Source organism: Homalodisca vitripennis, chromosome X (genome assembly GCF_021130785.1).
Source record: "Homalodisca vitripennis isolate AUS2020 chromosome X, UT_GWSS_2.1, whole genome shotgun sequence".
Classification (NCBI taxonomy): Eukaryota; Metazoa; Arthropoda; class Insecta; order Hemiptera; family Cicadellidae; genus Homalodisca; species Homalodisca vitripennis.
The window spans coordinates 103,833,230-103,846,466 of record NC_060215.1 but is presented as its reverse complement, the minus strand read 5'-3'; the positions used below and the strand labels follow the sequence as shown (position 1 = coordinate 103,846,466).

General features: G+C 34.0%; 1 protein-coding gene across 2 annotated transcripts in view; it reads right to left on the bottom strand.

Moving 5' to 3' along the window:
• Window positions 1–13,237, bottom strand: part of LOC124369769 (Y+L amino acid transporter 2) — a 127,084-nt gene that overhangs the window by 91,771 nt on the left and 22,076 nt on the right. For both annotated transcript variants that reach the window (XM_046827852.1, XM_046827851.1), the window contains exon 3: window positions 4,994–5,216. In XM_046827852.1, the coding sequence (XP_046683808.1) occupies window positions 4,994–5,216 (223 nt within the window). The remainder of the gene's footprint in view (window positions 1–4,993; window positions 5,217–13,237) is intronic.

Below are 13,237 nucleotides of genomic sequence, written 5' to 3'. Positions count from 1 at the left end.
CCACAGATATGTCAAAGGCCTTTAACTATGTTAATATATTGCTGCTATCGCAAAAAGTAGTAAAAATTGGAGTACAAAACAAAGGACGATGTTACCTTATTTCACTTTTATAAAAGAAATTAAATATGTTAGGTAAATTTACCTTACAGTAGAACCCCTCATATCCGGCCACCACGGGACCGAGCCCCTGGCCGGATAACGATTCGGCCGGATAAACCAACCTACAGTACACATCACTTGACGAAACAAAACAATTGTACTGTACTGTACTAACCGCACTGGAAATAATCAACGAGATGTTTACAGGTTAAACCTATTAGCTCAACTGAGGACAACACAGTAAAATGTAAACAAATAGATACACCAAAATAACGCAAGAGTCGTGGGAGACTAGTGCGTGCAACGGCGCGTCTGCAAGCCGTGGTAAATAAATTTCGATATTGGCTTCCGGGAAGTGGCCGGATAAACCGAGGTGCGGTAAAACCGAGGCCGGATATGAGGGGTTCTACTGTATTTTAAAAATCAGGATAAACGTTTAAAATATCAATCCACCTTGTTACTTGCTCTTCATATTCATGAACTTTGAGAGACATTAGGTAAGTCAATAATGCTCAAGGAGACATCAGGTTAGGAAACTGAGATACGCTGCAGGATTGAACTCCTTACCATGACCCAGACAACTTTCCAAGTCTTACAGTGCATGGCTTGATAGAAATAATTGTAAGAGGTTTGTAAAATGTTTGGAATTACGGGTAGCTAATATAAAGCCAAGAAGAGAGCCTGATGAAATTTAAGACCAATGTACAGTGGTCCTCACTCATTTAGAGTTCTCTGAGAATACCTGACTTTTTCTAACAGTAATTATGGTTTGTGTTAATGAAAATATCATTTTTGAAATCTTACATATAATACTGACTCAAATATTTATAAAGAAACATGCATTAAGAGCAAAAAGAGTCGTTGAAAAATCAAAACGGTGTTCTTTAGAGCACAGGGATTTACTTTGAGGCTGGTAGCTGGTAAAAAATAGTTGATAGCTGGATAATTGATTTTGGCAAAATCATTTTGAGTTCTCTACAATTTTTTATGGATAATATCATCTACAAACAAAACAGATTTTAATTGGGTAATGTTTAGCTTATATCGTTGATATAGACCAAAGAGGTCCAAGAATTCACCGTTGGAGTATTCCATTGACCAATGTTAAAGAGGATTTGACTGGTTTAATTTTGAATTTGGAATTCTATTTTTTTCTGTGAGTTGGTATGTATTAGTTAGGTATGATGCCTTGTGTTTGGCATCAAAAGCCTCATCTTACTTATGAGAATGTTGAAGTCAACGCAGTCAAATGCTTAGGAGAGATCTATGAGTTATCCTATCATAGCTTTTCCAGCTTCAGGACATAAACACTAAAATTTAAAAAAATAAATAGGAGCAATTTAATTGATTTGTTTCTCCAGAATCCATATTTTTTAAAGAAAATGTTTATTTTGAGGCAGCTAGTTAGTAGCTTTCTTACTACTTGTTCCATTAATTTATATATGGGTGGTAAGAGAAAGATAGGACAAAAGTTCTTGACATCACCAGTGTCATACTTTTTTTAAAGAGATTAATTTTGAAAATTTTGTATTCTCAGAAAACATTTCAGGCAGAAGGAAGACATTGATAATGTGAAGCATTGGTTCTACAGCTCATGTTGACAGAGTTGAGGATTTTCATACTGATTTCGTCAAGACCACATTTGACCGTTTTGGTGTAAATTTTGCCGATAATCTATTTTAGCTTTTATATTGCAAGCAACATTACAAAAAAATGATTAATTTCTCCACTCACAGATAGGAGTTGGATTGCCAATGATTATATATCCATTGTTAATGATCTCATACAACAATACAGTTTGAGAACTGACTTCAAATAACTCACCACTAAACCTAACACGTTTATTTGGTACTTTCAATACCTGACATTGACTCTAGGCCTACATCTGAGTTTATTAAGGTATTAAATTTCTTACTAAAATTAAGTTCAACTGTGCTGAACAGAGCATATTTACCTGTCCTGTATTAGAGTTAGTTTAAAATCAGTGCTGGTTACTTTGATATCAGTACCCACAGAATAAAAAAACAGTTAGATTTATTAAGTTATTTTAGCTCCTGTATCAATTTTAAAAGTAACAGGTTATATTTTACCAAGAATGCAGTAATAGACTCTATAATTTTTTATGAAAACACAATGAATGGTACAATAGAACCTATAAATAAATCTTCATCAGTACTATATACATTTCATATTTTGTATTATCTGCAAAGTGATATATGACATACAGTAGACGCCCTCTTAACCGGCCTCGGGTCAACCAGCCGCCGCTTTAACCGGCCACAAAGCAAACAACGAGTCATGGACAGGTCACAACTCGAATGGCTATTTTGGGACGGTTTAGAAAATGCCTGTTCAGTTGAGCAGGTGGTTCCGAGCGTGATACATACAGTTAGTTGACAGTTTTAAGTTGTGCAGTTTACTGTTGTGTTGTAGTGTTTTTAGGTTTGCAGTTATTATTAAATGAACTAAAAGTTTTAATGATTAAATACTTTTATTTAGTTTAAAAAACTAGTGAAAGAAAACGTAAAAGAAATGTTTTAACTGTAAAATAAAGCTTGATGCGATCCAGCGAATTGACAAAGGTGAATCAGTGAAATACTTGACGAACTTAACGTCAGGAAAAGCACTGTCAATGATTGGCGACGCAATCGCAAATCCTTACAGGATTTTTGTACTAGTGTCGAAACAGAAAAGATGTTGACGAATCGACGAACATAAAAAAAAGCCAACAAATGAGATGGTTGACGATGGGTTATGGCCTTGGTTTATACAAGAGCGGCGAAGAAGAACTTGATAACTGGACCACTTTTACAAGAAAAGGCAATGTTTTTTCTTTCGAAACTAGAAAAACAAAATAACACAGAGTTTTCAGCCAGGTGATGGATGGTTAGGAAGATGGAAGAAGCGACATGGAGTAAATTTTGTAAATATTTGTGGGGAAAAGATGTCCGCAGATATCGTTGCAGCAAACGAGTTTGTAATCAAACTAGGAAAGATAATTGATGAAAAAAATCTTTCACCAGAACACGTTTACAACGTTGACGAGACTGGTCTGAACTTTAAACGTCTACCACAAAAAACATTCTTTGTTAGGAATGAAAGTTCAGCTCCTGGATTTAAACTTAACAAAGAACGGGTTACACTCGCCTTATGCATAAATGCTGCAGGATCACACAAGTTCCCACTTTTGGTCATTAGGAAATCCCAGAAACCACAAGCGTTTAAAAATGTAAATGTTTCATCGCTTCCTGTGTTTTATTGTGCCCAGAAGGCAGCATGGATGGACGCCAACATCTTTAAAGACTGGTTCGTGAATGAGTTTGTTCCAAAAGTAAAAAAAATATTTAAAGGAACGTAAGTTACCTAAAAAGGCCATTCTAATCTTAGACAATTCTTGCACACAACCACCTGATCTTGAATGTGAAGAAGCGCCCGGTATAAAATTGGTTTTCCTTCCAGCGAACGTCACAAGTCTCATTCAACCTATGGACCAAGGAGTCATAGAATGCTGAAAGAGCCGTTATTGGCGCAAACTGCTTTCAGAAATCTTGGGGAAGATGGACTCGAGAATGGAACTTATATCAGCTGTTAAGCACTTAAATGTTAAGGATGTTATCTACATGGTCGCAAAGGCGTATGAAGAAATGCCTGGAACAACGTTCATTAAATCTTGGCGAAAAGCCTGGCCAGACATAGAAAACGTGGTTGCTAACCCAGCTGAAGATGAAAATGAACAGCCCATTTTAATAATTGAAGAAGATAACAACACAGCTCTACTTAACGACTTAAGAAAATTGAGTACTAGTGATGATCATCTTGAAGAGAAAAATGTAAATGAATGGGTGACAGGTGACGACGACCTTGAAAAAGATTTTTTTAGTGACAATCAAATCGTAGAAAAAGACGTTGAGGAGGCAAGTAAACAAGGCATTCAAGAGGACTCAGACGAAAACGATCTAGCAGAAAAAATCAGTCACGAAGAGGGGAAAAAAAAACACTTCAGTTGGCCGCAATGTATATTAAGCAGCAAGACCTGTCGACAGCTGTAGATGTGATGTTCTTTAAAAAGTGGAGAGACTATGCCTTCATAGACAATAGAGAAGAAAACACAAAAGAAAATAAGAGATTTCTTTTAGTATTTACTGGATATTTAATGTACTGTTCTGATTCTGTGTCTAAAATTACCATACTTCGGAAACAAAACATAAGTTTTACTTTTATATTTTTCTTATACAATGTAGTACAATGTATTACTCTATTGTTATTATGTATTCAATATGCCACTATTATTTAAAATATTAAAAGTAATTATGTTTTCAGTAAAATAACCTTTTGAATTAAATACATATAAGTTTTTTTTACCGGTACAGTATTACGTAGTTGGAACGTATACAGTATACCAATTAAGGTTATGTTCATCGGATTAACTGGCCAAACCGCTTTCCGGCTGGGGGTTTGGTCCTGTAATGGCCAGTTAAGAGGGTGTCTACTGTATTTGTTTCCAAATGTGGATCATTTATCATTTACATTATCTTTATCACTAAAGTTTTTTTATAAATAACTTTATCAACTAGTAATGATTATACTCATTAGAGGCAATAACTAGTCTTTTCTCACATATTTATTTTTTTTTAATAGTACCAACTATCATGCGTGTATATATTTTGTTTAATAAATTTACTCCACTGTCATTTTAGTGCCCTTAACTCGTCTATGTCTTGCCTGATTTTTATGAACTTTAATATATAAATTTTTATTTTCTTCTCTAATCTCGTAACATGTGCATTATGTTTTCTTTCGAACAAGATTGATGTAGATAGAATTCCTGATGAGTCTGCTAGAACCAATAAATCAACCTCTTATCTTGAGTAAGTGAATATCAGAGCAGACTTACACAAAGATCAGCATAGCATCCCACAAGTAGAGAAATGCAGGCAGAGGCCCAAAGGCTTCGAAGATGTAGGCGTAGTCTCCACCCGACTTAGGTATGGAGGTGCCCAGTTCAGCGTAACAAAGAGCTCCCACCATCGAGAGCAGACCACACATCGCCCATACTACCAGCGACAGTCCAACACTCTCCACCTCTAGGATTACACCTTTCGGCGATATGAAGATGCCTGCAAAACAAATACCCATGTACTTTCATGAATAATAATGAATTTGAGTAAACTTTCCCTATTGGTTTTTTTTTTTATTCTTTATCTACGGCTATAATGTTATTTATTTCAGTTGTTTAAATAAACTGATCATTGAAAGGGTCATAATACAAACCTGTTGCTATAGCAGTTAAGCTAAAAACTCATGTCAAATGTTAAAACCATTCAAGAGCCAGTTAAATTAATTAGCTCAGTCATAAATACACTGACATCTAACAACTTAATCAGACACCTTATATATAAGATCACTGACCTCACTCTATCACTAATTGGTACAACTGTATAAATCAAGATTATTCCATATCACATGTTATAGTTAACTCTTGACATCCATAGACATTTATCTGTTTTGCGGATTATTCATAGCATCAATAATACAAGACTGCTACTTTAAAAAATTTTAAAACATACTTAAGTTTTAAAACTTTGAAATAACTTGAAGATACTACGACTATTTACTAAATTTTCGAATCATGTAAAATATTGAAAGTGATTAGAATACTACAAGAATCAACTGTCAGCCAATATAAACAGACATAATCTGTTATTTAACACCAACAAATCAAATATTTTGCGGATTTCCCAAGAAATTAGTTTATCCATGTTATCGGTCTGGTCAACTCTGCAGATAATCGACAATTTACTGTATTATATTAAACTAAGACTACAATTTCAAAACATCATACTAATCATATCCTATTACATTTAATTAAAACTAAAAACAAAATAATGTATTCAAAGGTTATATACTTTGCCACAATAGACTCATTTCAAGTTAATGATTTACTCTAAGGCTAAAACTTATTGATTGTTATAAAATAATTACAACTGCTTACTGATAACAATTTATAGTAAACAGGGTCACTTATTAATTGTTCTTTGTTTGAAGTTTGTTACTAACAATGATTAATGTTGTAAATTGTATTCATTAAATCTGTAAGTAAGATCAATGTTAGTAAGATTCCAGATTTAATCATATAATCATTATATGTCACAATAAGTATGATGCTAGAATAGAAGAAAATCTCCAGCATTATTTAGGAGAGGGTTAAAATGGTGGGAATAATAATGTATCCTTTCAGGGCTCGTTGCAACGTATAGTGTCACGGTTATCTCATTCTTCTAGTACCAATACCAACCAGTCCAGAGTCCATTGCAATGGCAGGAAGCTACGTTCAGTTGCATTTGGAAGTGCCACTGTGAAGGTTGCTATGGCATTCTAAGTGCTCTAAACTGGTGTTCAAATTGGCCACCACAATCAACTCTCCCACCGACTGTAAAGTACGTAGAGTTATTACATTTTTGGTAAATAAACCCAATCAGTGGAAATTCATCATAGATGATGTTCTGGAGAATACATTATGAGCTATACTGTGGTTAAAAATGGTGGTGGAGAACAATCGTTCACAACGAAAAACAAAGTTAAAAAAACAGCCTTTCAGAAGTCGTTTGTTTTTCTTACGCCTAAGCTTTAAAATGAATTGCCTCCAAACATACAACTAATAGAGAATAAATTTAAATTCGAAAGAGAAGTAAAGAAGTGGCTTTTACAAATGGAAAAAATTTATAATTTGATCAATATATTAGTGTATATTTTTGTATATATAAAGTTATAAGCATAAGTTCTTAAGTAAATGGAAACTAAAAATTAGTTTGTTTTATTTATTAAATGTTAGAATTGGTTATAGTAAGAATGTTTATTAAAAAAGGGTTTGTTTTATATATTGAGTAGTAAAATAAGTTCTTTGGTATGAGTTTTTGTTTAAAAAAGGCTTTTGTTTTTGCACATTTGTTAAATGGTAGAATAAGTTATTGTAAGAGTAATAGCTTAAAAAAGGGTTTGTTTTATTTTATTGATTGGTAAAAGTTTTTAGTAAAAGTGCTTTTTATTTATTGAATAGTCAAATAAGTTTTTGATATTAGTGTTTGTTAAAAAAAAGTCTTATTTTGCATATTTGTCAAAGAGTAGAATAGGTTTTGGTAGGAGTGATGGCTTAAAATGTTTTCTTTCTTTATTTATTTATTTATTTATTGAATAGTTAAATAAGTTTTGGTAAAAATGTGCATTAGGATAAAAATTTTTGTTGTCAGTGTTCTGTTGTCACAACATGTCACAGTTTGACCATGTTATAAGTGAAAGTGAAGGAATGCGATGTGACTGATATGAACTGTCTAAGAAGTGAGATTGTTGCTATCATTAGTAGAAACGATAGCTTTTCATTTCCAACTAACACATTGTAAAATATTGTATAATTAGTTTGGAAATAAATCAAAAATAACTAAAAAAATAAGTGGCTGATTGCCAGTGGTTACCGATGACCTGGCCAAACAAATCAACCATAAAATTAAGAAAAATCTAAGGTTCAAAAACTCAGAGATATTTCGGAAAATTTTTCACAGACATCAATAATTCTAGTGTATAAAATTGTGACTGAGAAACTTGGATATCATAAATTTTGTGCCAGATGGGTACCTTAACTCTTGACTGATGAATTCAAAACTACGAGGGGTATTAAAAAAATAAGGTTCCCTATGCCGCCGAGACAGAATGCGATATGTTGGGAGAAATCTGGCAACACTGTCTTACTCATCAGCTGTCCCTCACTCTATCCATACCACTCGCGCCTTGCTATGTCCAACAGTGCCGGCCTAGCTGCTTTCAAAGATGGAGCTCCCTATCGTTGTTACCGCCAGATGCAAAATTTGTGCTGTGATACGTTTTTTAAATGCAAAACAGATTTCACCTATTGAAATTCATCGTCAGTTAATCGAAGTTTATGGGGAAAACTGCATATCTGTTCAACACGTTCAGAAATGGTGTAGAGAATTCAGTGAAGGCCGCATGGAAATTTACGATGAAATCCGAAGTGGACGGCCTTCAGTTTCAGATGGAGTTGTTGAAAAAGTTGAGACAATATTGGTTGAAGATCGGCCATCCCCCCTACAGCCCAGACCTACTAGCCCCAAGTTATTATCACTTATTCCCAAAATTAAAGGGGAATAAGCCACACTTGGGTGGCCAACGCTTCAGTACCGATGATGAAGTCTAGAAAGAGGTTACTCGATTCCTCAAAGGATTGGCGGCAGAATTCTAAAACATGGGGATAGAAAAGTTGGAGCATCGTCTACAAAAGTGTTTGGACAGAAACGGTGATTATGTGGAAAAATAGCTTAACATTTAAGTTTTAAATTGATGTATAAAACTAGGTAGAAATATAGAGCTGTATATTTTAAAAAATCATGGGAACCTTATTTTACTAATACCCCTCGTAACAGAATGCAACTAGCTCGAAAATTTTCTTACACGTACCAAGAAGGTGATGTTTTTTTTTAATCACATAGTCACTGGTGATGAAACATAGGTTTCTTATGTAAATGTCGAACAAATAAGACAATCAATTGAGTGGGGTCATATCTGGAAAAACCACCCCAATAGGCTTTGTGCATAGGTGACAAAATTTTTATTTGTTGTTAAATAGCTTGTACCTAGATGCAATAAGAGCTTAAATGTAAATATTATACAAGTCGAAAATTAGATTCAGATTTGTTCTTCAAAATTTATATAATAATGTAGTTGAAAAGTTACATGCATTTTTTATTTTTTACAGAAACTTACTTTTCAATGACAGTCCTAGATACAATAATATACCATATAGTCACTATAATTTCCATAAACATAATGCCATACACTAATATGAAAATGTAAAAGAAAAGACTGTTTTAATTAGTTTTCGTATTTAATCATTTGTTAGCACATAACAATACTACTTTGTATAGACTCTACTTTCACTTAGTGAAACAGTAATGTCTGAGTGTTTTTACACTAAGTATTTTTTTTTTTTTTTTGTAAATTTTGAAAACAACTGATATTTACATAATTAATGGATCTTTAAAGCCACTGAACTGATAACTTATGTGATGAAGACACTACTTGGTTGGCAATCACAGCTTTCACAACCACTACTAATAGTGCTGTGAATAAGTTAGAAAATTGACAATGTTCTTTATCCACATATGTATATGGAACAAACAGTGTTAACATCATAGTTACAAGTGCATGTCAGAATACAAAGTTCTGTGTAAAAAACTCCTTGAGCAAATTCTTCTACAGAGTACAAGGGATGACCAATTAGCAATCTATGTAGTGCTGGTCTGAGATCCATGACTTCCTTATTTCACAGTTCGAGTGGAAGGAGGTTGTGGAGCTTCCTTCATGTAAACTGGCCTCATTGTACAGTGGCTTCTTTTTAAACTGAGTCAGATGGTACAATAGAAGGTCATATAATGAAGTGTTTCTCAGATGGTATTGGTGAAATTCACCGTGTTTAGGCAGGTTTTCTCTTATTGTGATCATAACAGTTTCCTGAATATAGAGACAATTGTTAGGATTTTGTAGGGGCTTCTCTGCAGCTGTCGAATTGTTTTAATCCTGCAAGTATTCTCACTACTTTTTTTCCTGTTTAAGGACTCGATAAATATTAGCTTCTGAGATTCCACCCCTTACCTCTAAACTGTATCTCGTGTGGGATACAAACAGTGCATAGTATGCAATTCTTGCTGTTTCGTCAGTTGAAGCTTTGATGTTTTTAGTACCACAGAGACTGCAACTAAGCTTCTTACAAAATTTGATCACATGAGGTGTCCAGGATAATTTCTTGTCAAGTGTAGTGCCTAAAAATTTTACTTTGTCATTCATCATAACCTCTGGTATATATGGCACACATTCAAATCGTTTTCCAATTCAAAATGGTACTTTGGCAGTTTTGGAAGTTTTCACTGCTAAGTAATTGTTGTGGCAGTACTGGTACGCGACATTTAGGGATATGTAAAATGTGATAGCCAGACTTTCAGTTGAAGTTTGACTAATCACCTTGGTTGTGTCATCAGCGTACATGAAAGTTAAGTATCTTCCACATATTGGGGCAAGTCATTAGTGAATAGAATAAAAAGCACTGGCCCCAAAACAGACCCTTGTGGGACACCTTTGACAAACAAATTGGGGGGACTCCATCTTGTAAGTCTACATATTCCATTTTCTGTGTGTCTTGGCTCAACTAGCTGTCTCTGTCCCTCAAGATAGCTTAGAAAACACGCCTTTGCTGCTCTTGTTACTCCTGTATTTTCTAATTTTTTAATAAAATGACCATTGATTGCTGAGGCAGTTAAAGGCCTTACTAAAGGCAAGAAATATTCTGGTTGTAAATTTTCCCTCTTCTAAGCTGTCTGTCTATAGGAGTTTCAACCATTTTGATGATTGCAGAGGTGGAACCTTCCTTTAGTAAAGCTATATTGACAATTTGTCAATAAATTATATACTACACAGTAATCCAGAAGTCTTCTGACATCTACTCTTTTACAAAGTTCAAAGAAGGTGGATATGAGAGAGATAGGACAGTAAATTGCTAGCTTGCCAAGTGTTTTCATTTCGGTGTTTTGGATAAACTTTTGTTAGTTTAAAAGCTGAAAGAAATTTGAAATCTATGAGAGACTTATTACATATGTCCATGAGGGGAAACACAAGTTTTTCATAGCAAAATTTTAGGATATTTTATGACACCTCATCTAACCCTGAGGAGTTTTTTGATTTCAGATTGCTAATGATGGTTCTGACTTCATTTGATAAGTTTCTTGGAGGTATGTTAACTGCTGTGCTATTGAGTGTATTGGTGGTAGAGTAGTTTTTATCTTTCTGTTATTTTCTTCTAAAGTTTAGTAAGCACAAATAACTACGTATATGAGATGAAATAATGCCTTGCTGTGTTACAGACTGAGATTACTGATCACTATAGCACTGGTCTTACCATTACTTTTCCCGTTACAGCACCATCGGTTATGACAAATACAGCTTCACAGACGATTATAGACTCTGCACTCTTGTCCCGTAATCTTGCTCATATTGACTGGAAGACGATTTTTCAGAACGAAAATGTAAACGGTTCTGCATACGAATTTAGTAAAATGGTAGGCCAAGCGATCGATAATTCTAGGAAACCAATTAAAAAGTCATCTAGATTCAAGAGGCTTAAGCCTTGGATTACAAATGATCTAATCAAATTAATTCGCGATAGAGATAAATTGAGCAAAAAAATAAAAAAAAACAGCCTTTTAATATAATTCTTAAAAATAATTATCGAACGTTAAGGCAATTTATTGCCAATTCTATCAAAACGTCTAAGCGTATTTACTACAGGGCTAAATTAAACGAATATCAAAATAATCCTAAATTGTTTTGGGCTGTAATTAACGAATTGGCAGGTAAAAAAAAATAATAAGGGTTTATTTCCGGTACAAAGGTATCTGCCTAACGTACCGAGTGTTACTCACGGTGTATGTAAAGAAGTCGCTAACGATTTCAACATGCTTTTGTTAGCGTTGGACATAAATTGGCAAGTTCAATTAACACCGGGGGTGCATTAATTATCGATGATGCAGATTACGGGCGAGACTCACTGTTCACGCTTCGGACTGTCACTGAACTTGACCTATTCAGACACATTACTGCACTACGTGGCGGGTCCGCTCCTGATTATGACGGTGTCACAGCTTCTGCACTCAAAGACAATTTTAATATTTTCTCTAAACCTTTTCTACATATTTTACATCTTAGCTTGGCGTACAGTATATTTCCTGATAGTTTTAAGTTAGCTAAAGTAATCCCACTTCACAAGGCTAGCACATTTACGGAGAAAAATAAATATCGTCCCATTTCATTGTTAAGTGTGTTCTCTAAGGTGCTGGAGAGAATCGTCAAAGAGCAGTTCGTAAATTACCTTCAATACAACCATATTTTAGCGGAGTGTCAATACGTGTTTAGGGCTGATAAAAACATTTCAGACGTTCTCTTTGATGTAAACAAAGAAATTTATCATACTTTGACAGATGGTATGAGAAGCTTTTTAATTTTCCTTGACCTACAGAAAGCATTTGATAGTGTAGATAGAAACAAATTAATTTACAAATTATCAGCTATAAGTGTAACGGGTAATGCTCTCGCATGGTTTAGGAGCTACCTTGCGGACAGATGGCAGTTTGTGTCTGTCTGCGATGTGAATGGTGATGAACTTCCTGTGGATTATGGGGTAGTTCAAGGAAGCACTCTGGGCCCTATATTATTTTTGATATACATTAACAACATTTCAAAACTGCAGATTTATGGTAAACTATTTCTTTTTGCTGACGACACGCTAATTATTATCAAAGGTAAATCTTGGCAGGATGTTCAAATAAATCTTTAAATGACCTCATGACAATTAAAAATTGGATGGACCAAAATGTTTTATCACTTAACGTTTCAAAAATAAATTTATGCCCCTTTCTCTTACATCAAATTCAGATTACAACTTACACGATTTAATTATTCATAATTGTAATAATCACTATAACAATGCCTGTGCCTGTAATAAAATCGAGAAAGTGTCGTCATACAAATATTTGGGTGTGTTGTTTGATTCTCGAATGTAATGGATAGATCACATTAATTTTTTTTTTAATTAAAGCAAGAAAGTATATATTTGCTTTTAGGCAGTTAAATAGCATTTTGAGTTTTGATGAAACTAAAATCGTTTATTTTGCTTATGTGCAATCCCTTTTTTCTTATGGCATTCTAGCTTGGGGGGTGCTTTTCCTTCACATATTTAAAGTTTAGATATAGATCAGAAATCTATTCTGAAAGCCGGTTTTGCGAAGTGTAGACGATATCCCTCTGATTTATTGTTTCAAGAAACAGGAATTCTGCCAATTAAAAAAATTTTTATTAAAGTCTTATTTATTCATATTTACAAACATTTCGGTTCAATTTTTTCTACAATCCCACATTTTTATAACACAAGATATGCAAATATAGTCGGAATTAACACTATTCACCAACACAAATCATTTGCGACAACAAACAGTTCTTATCTAGCACACATTATATATCGAAATTATTCTAATAGTTTTAGAAATTTCAAGCTGTTCGACTCTCCCTTTCTTGAGGTTTTTAA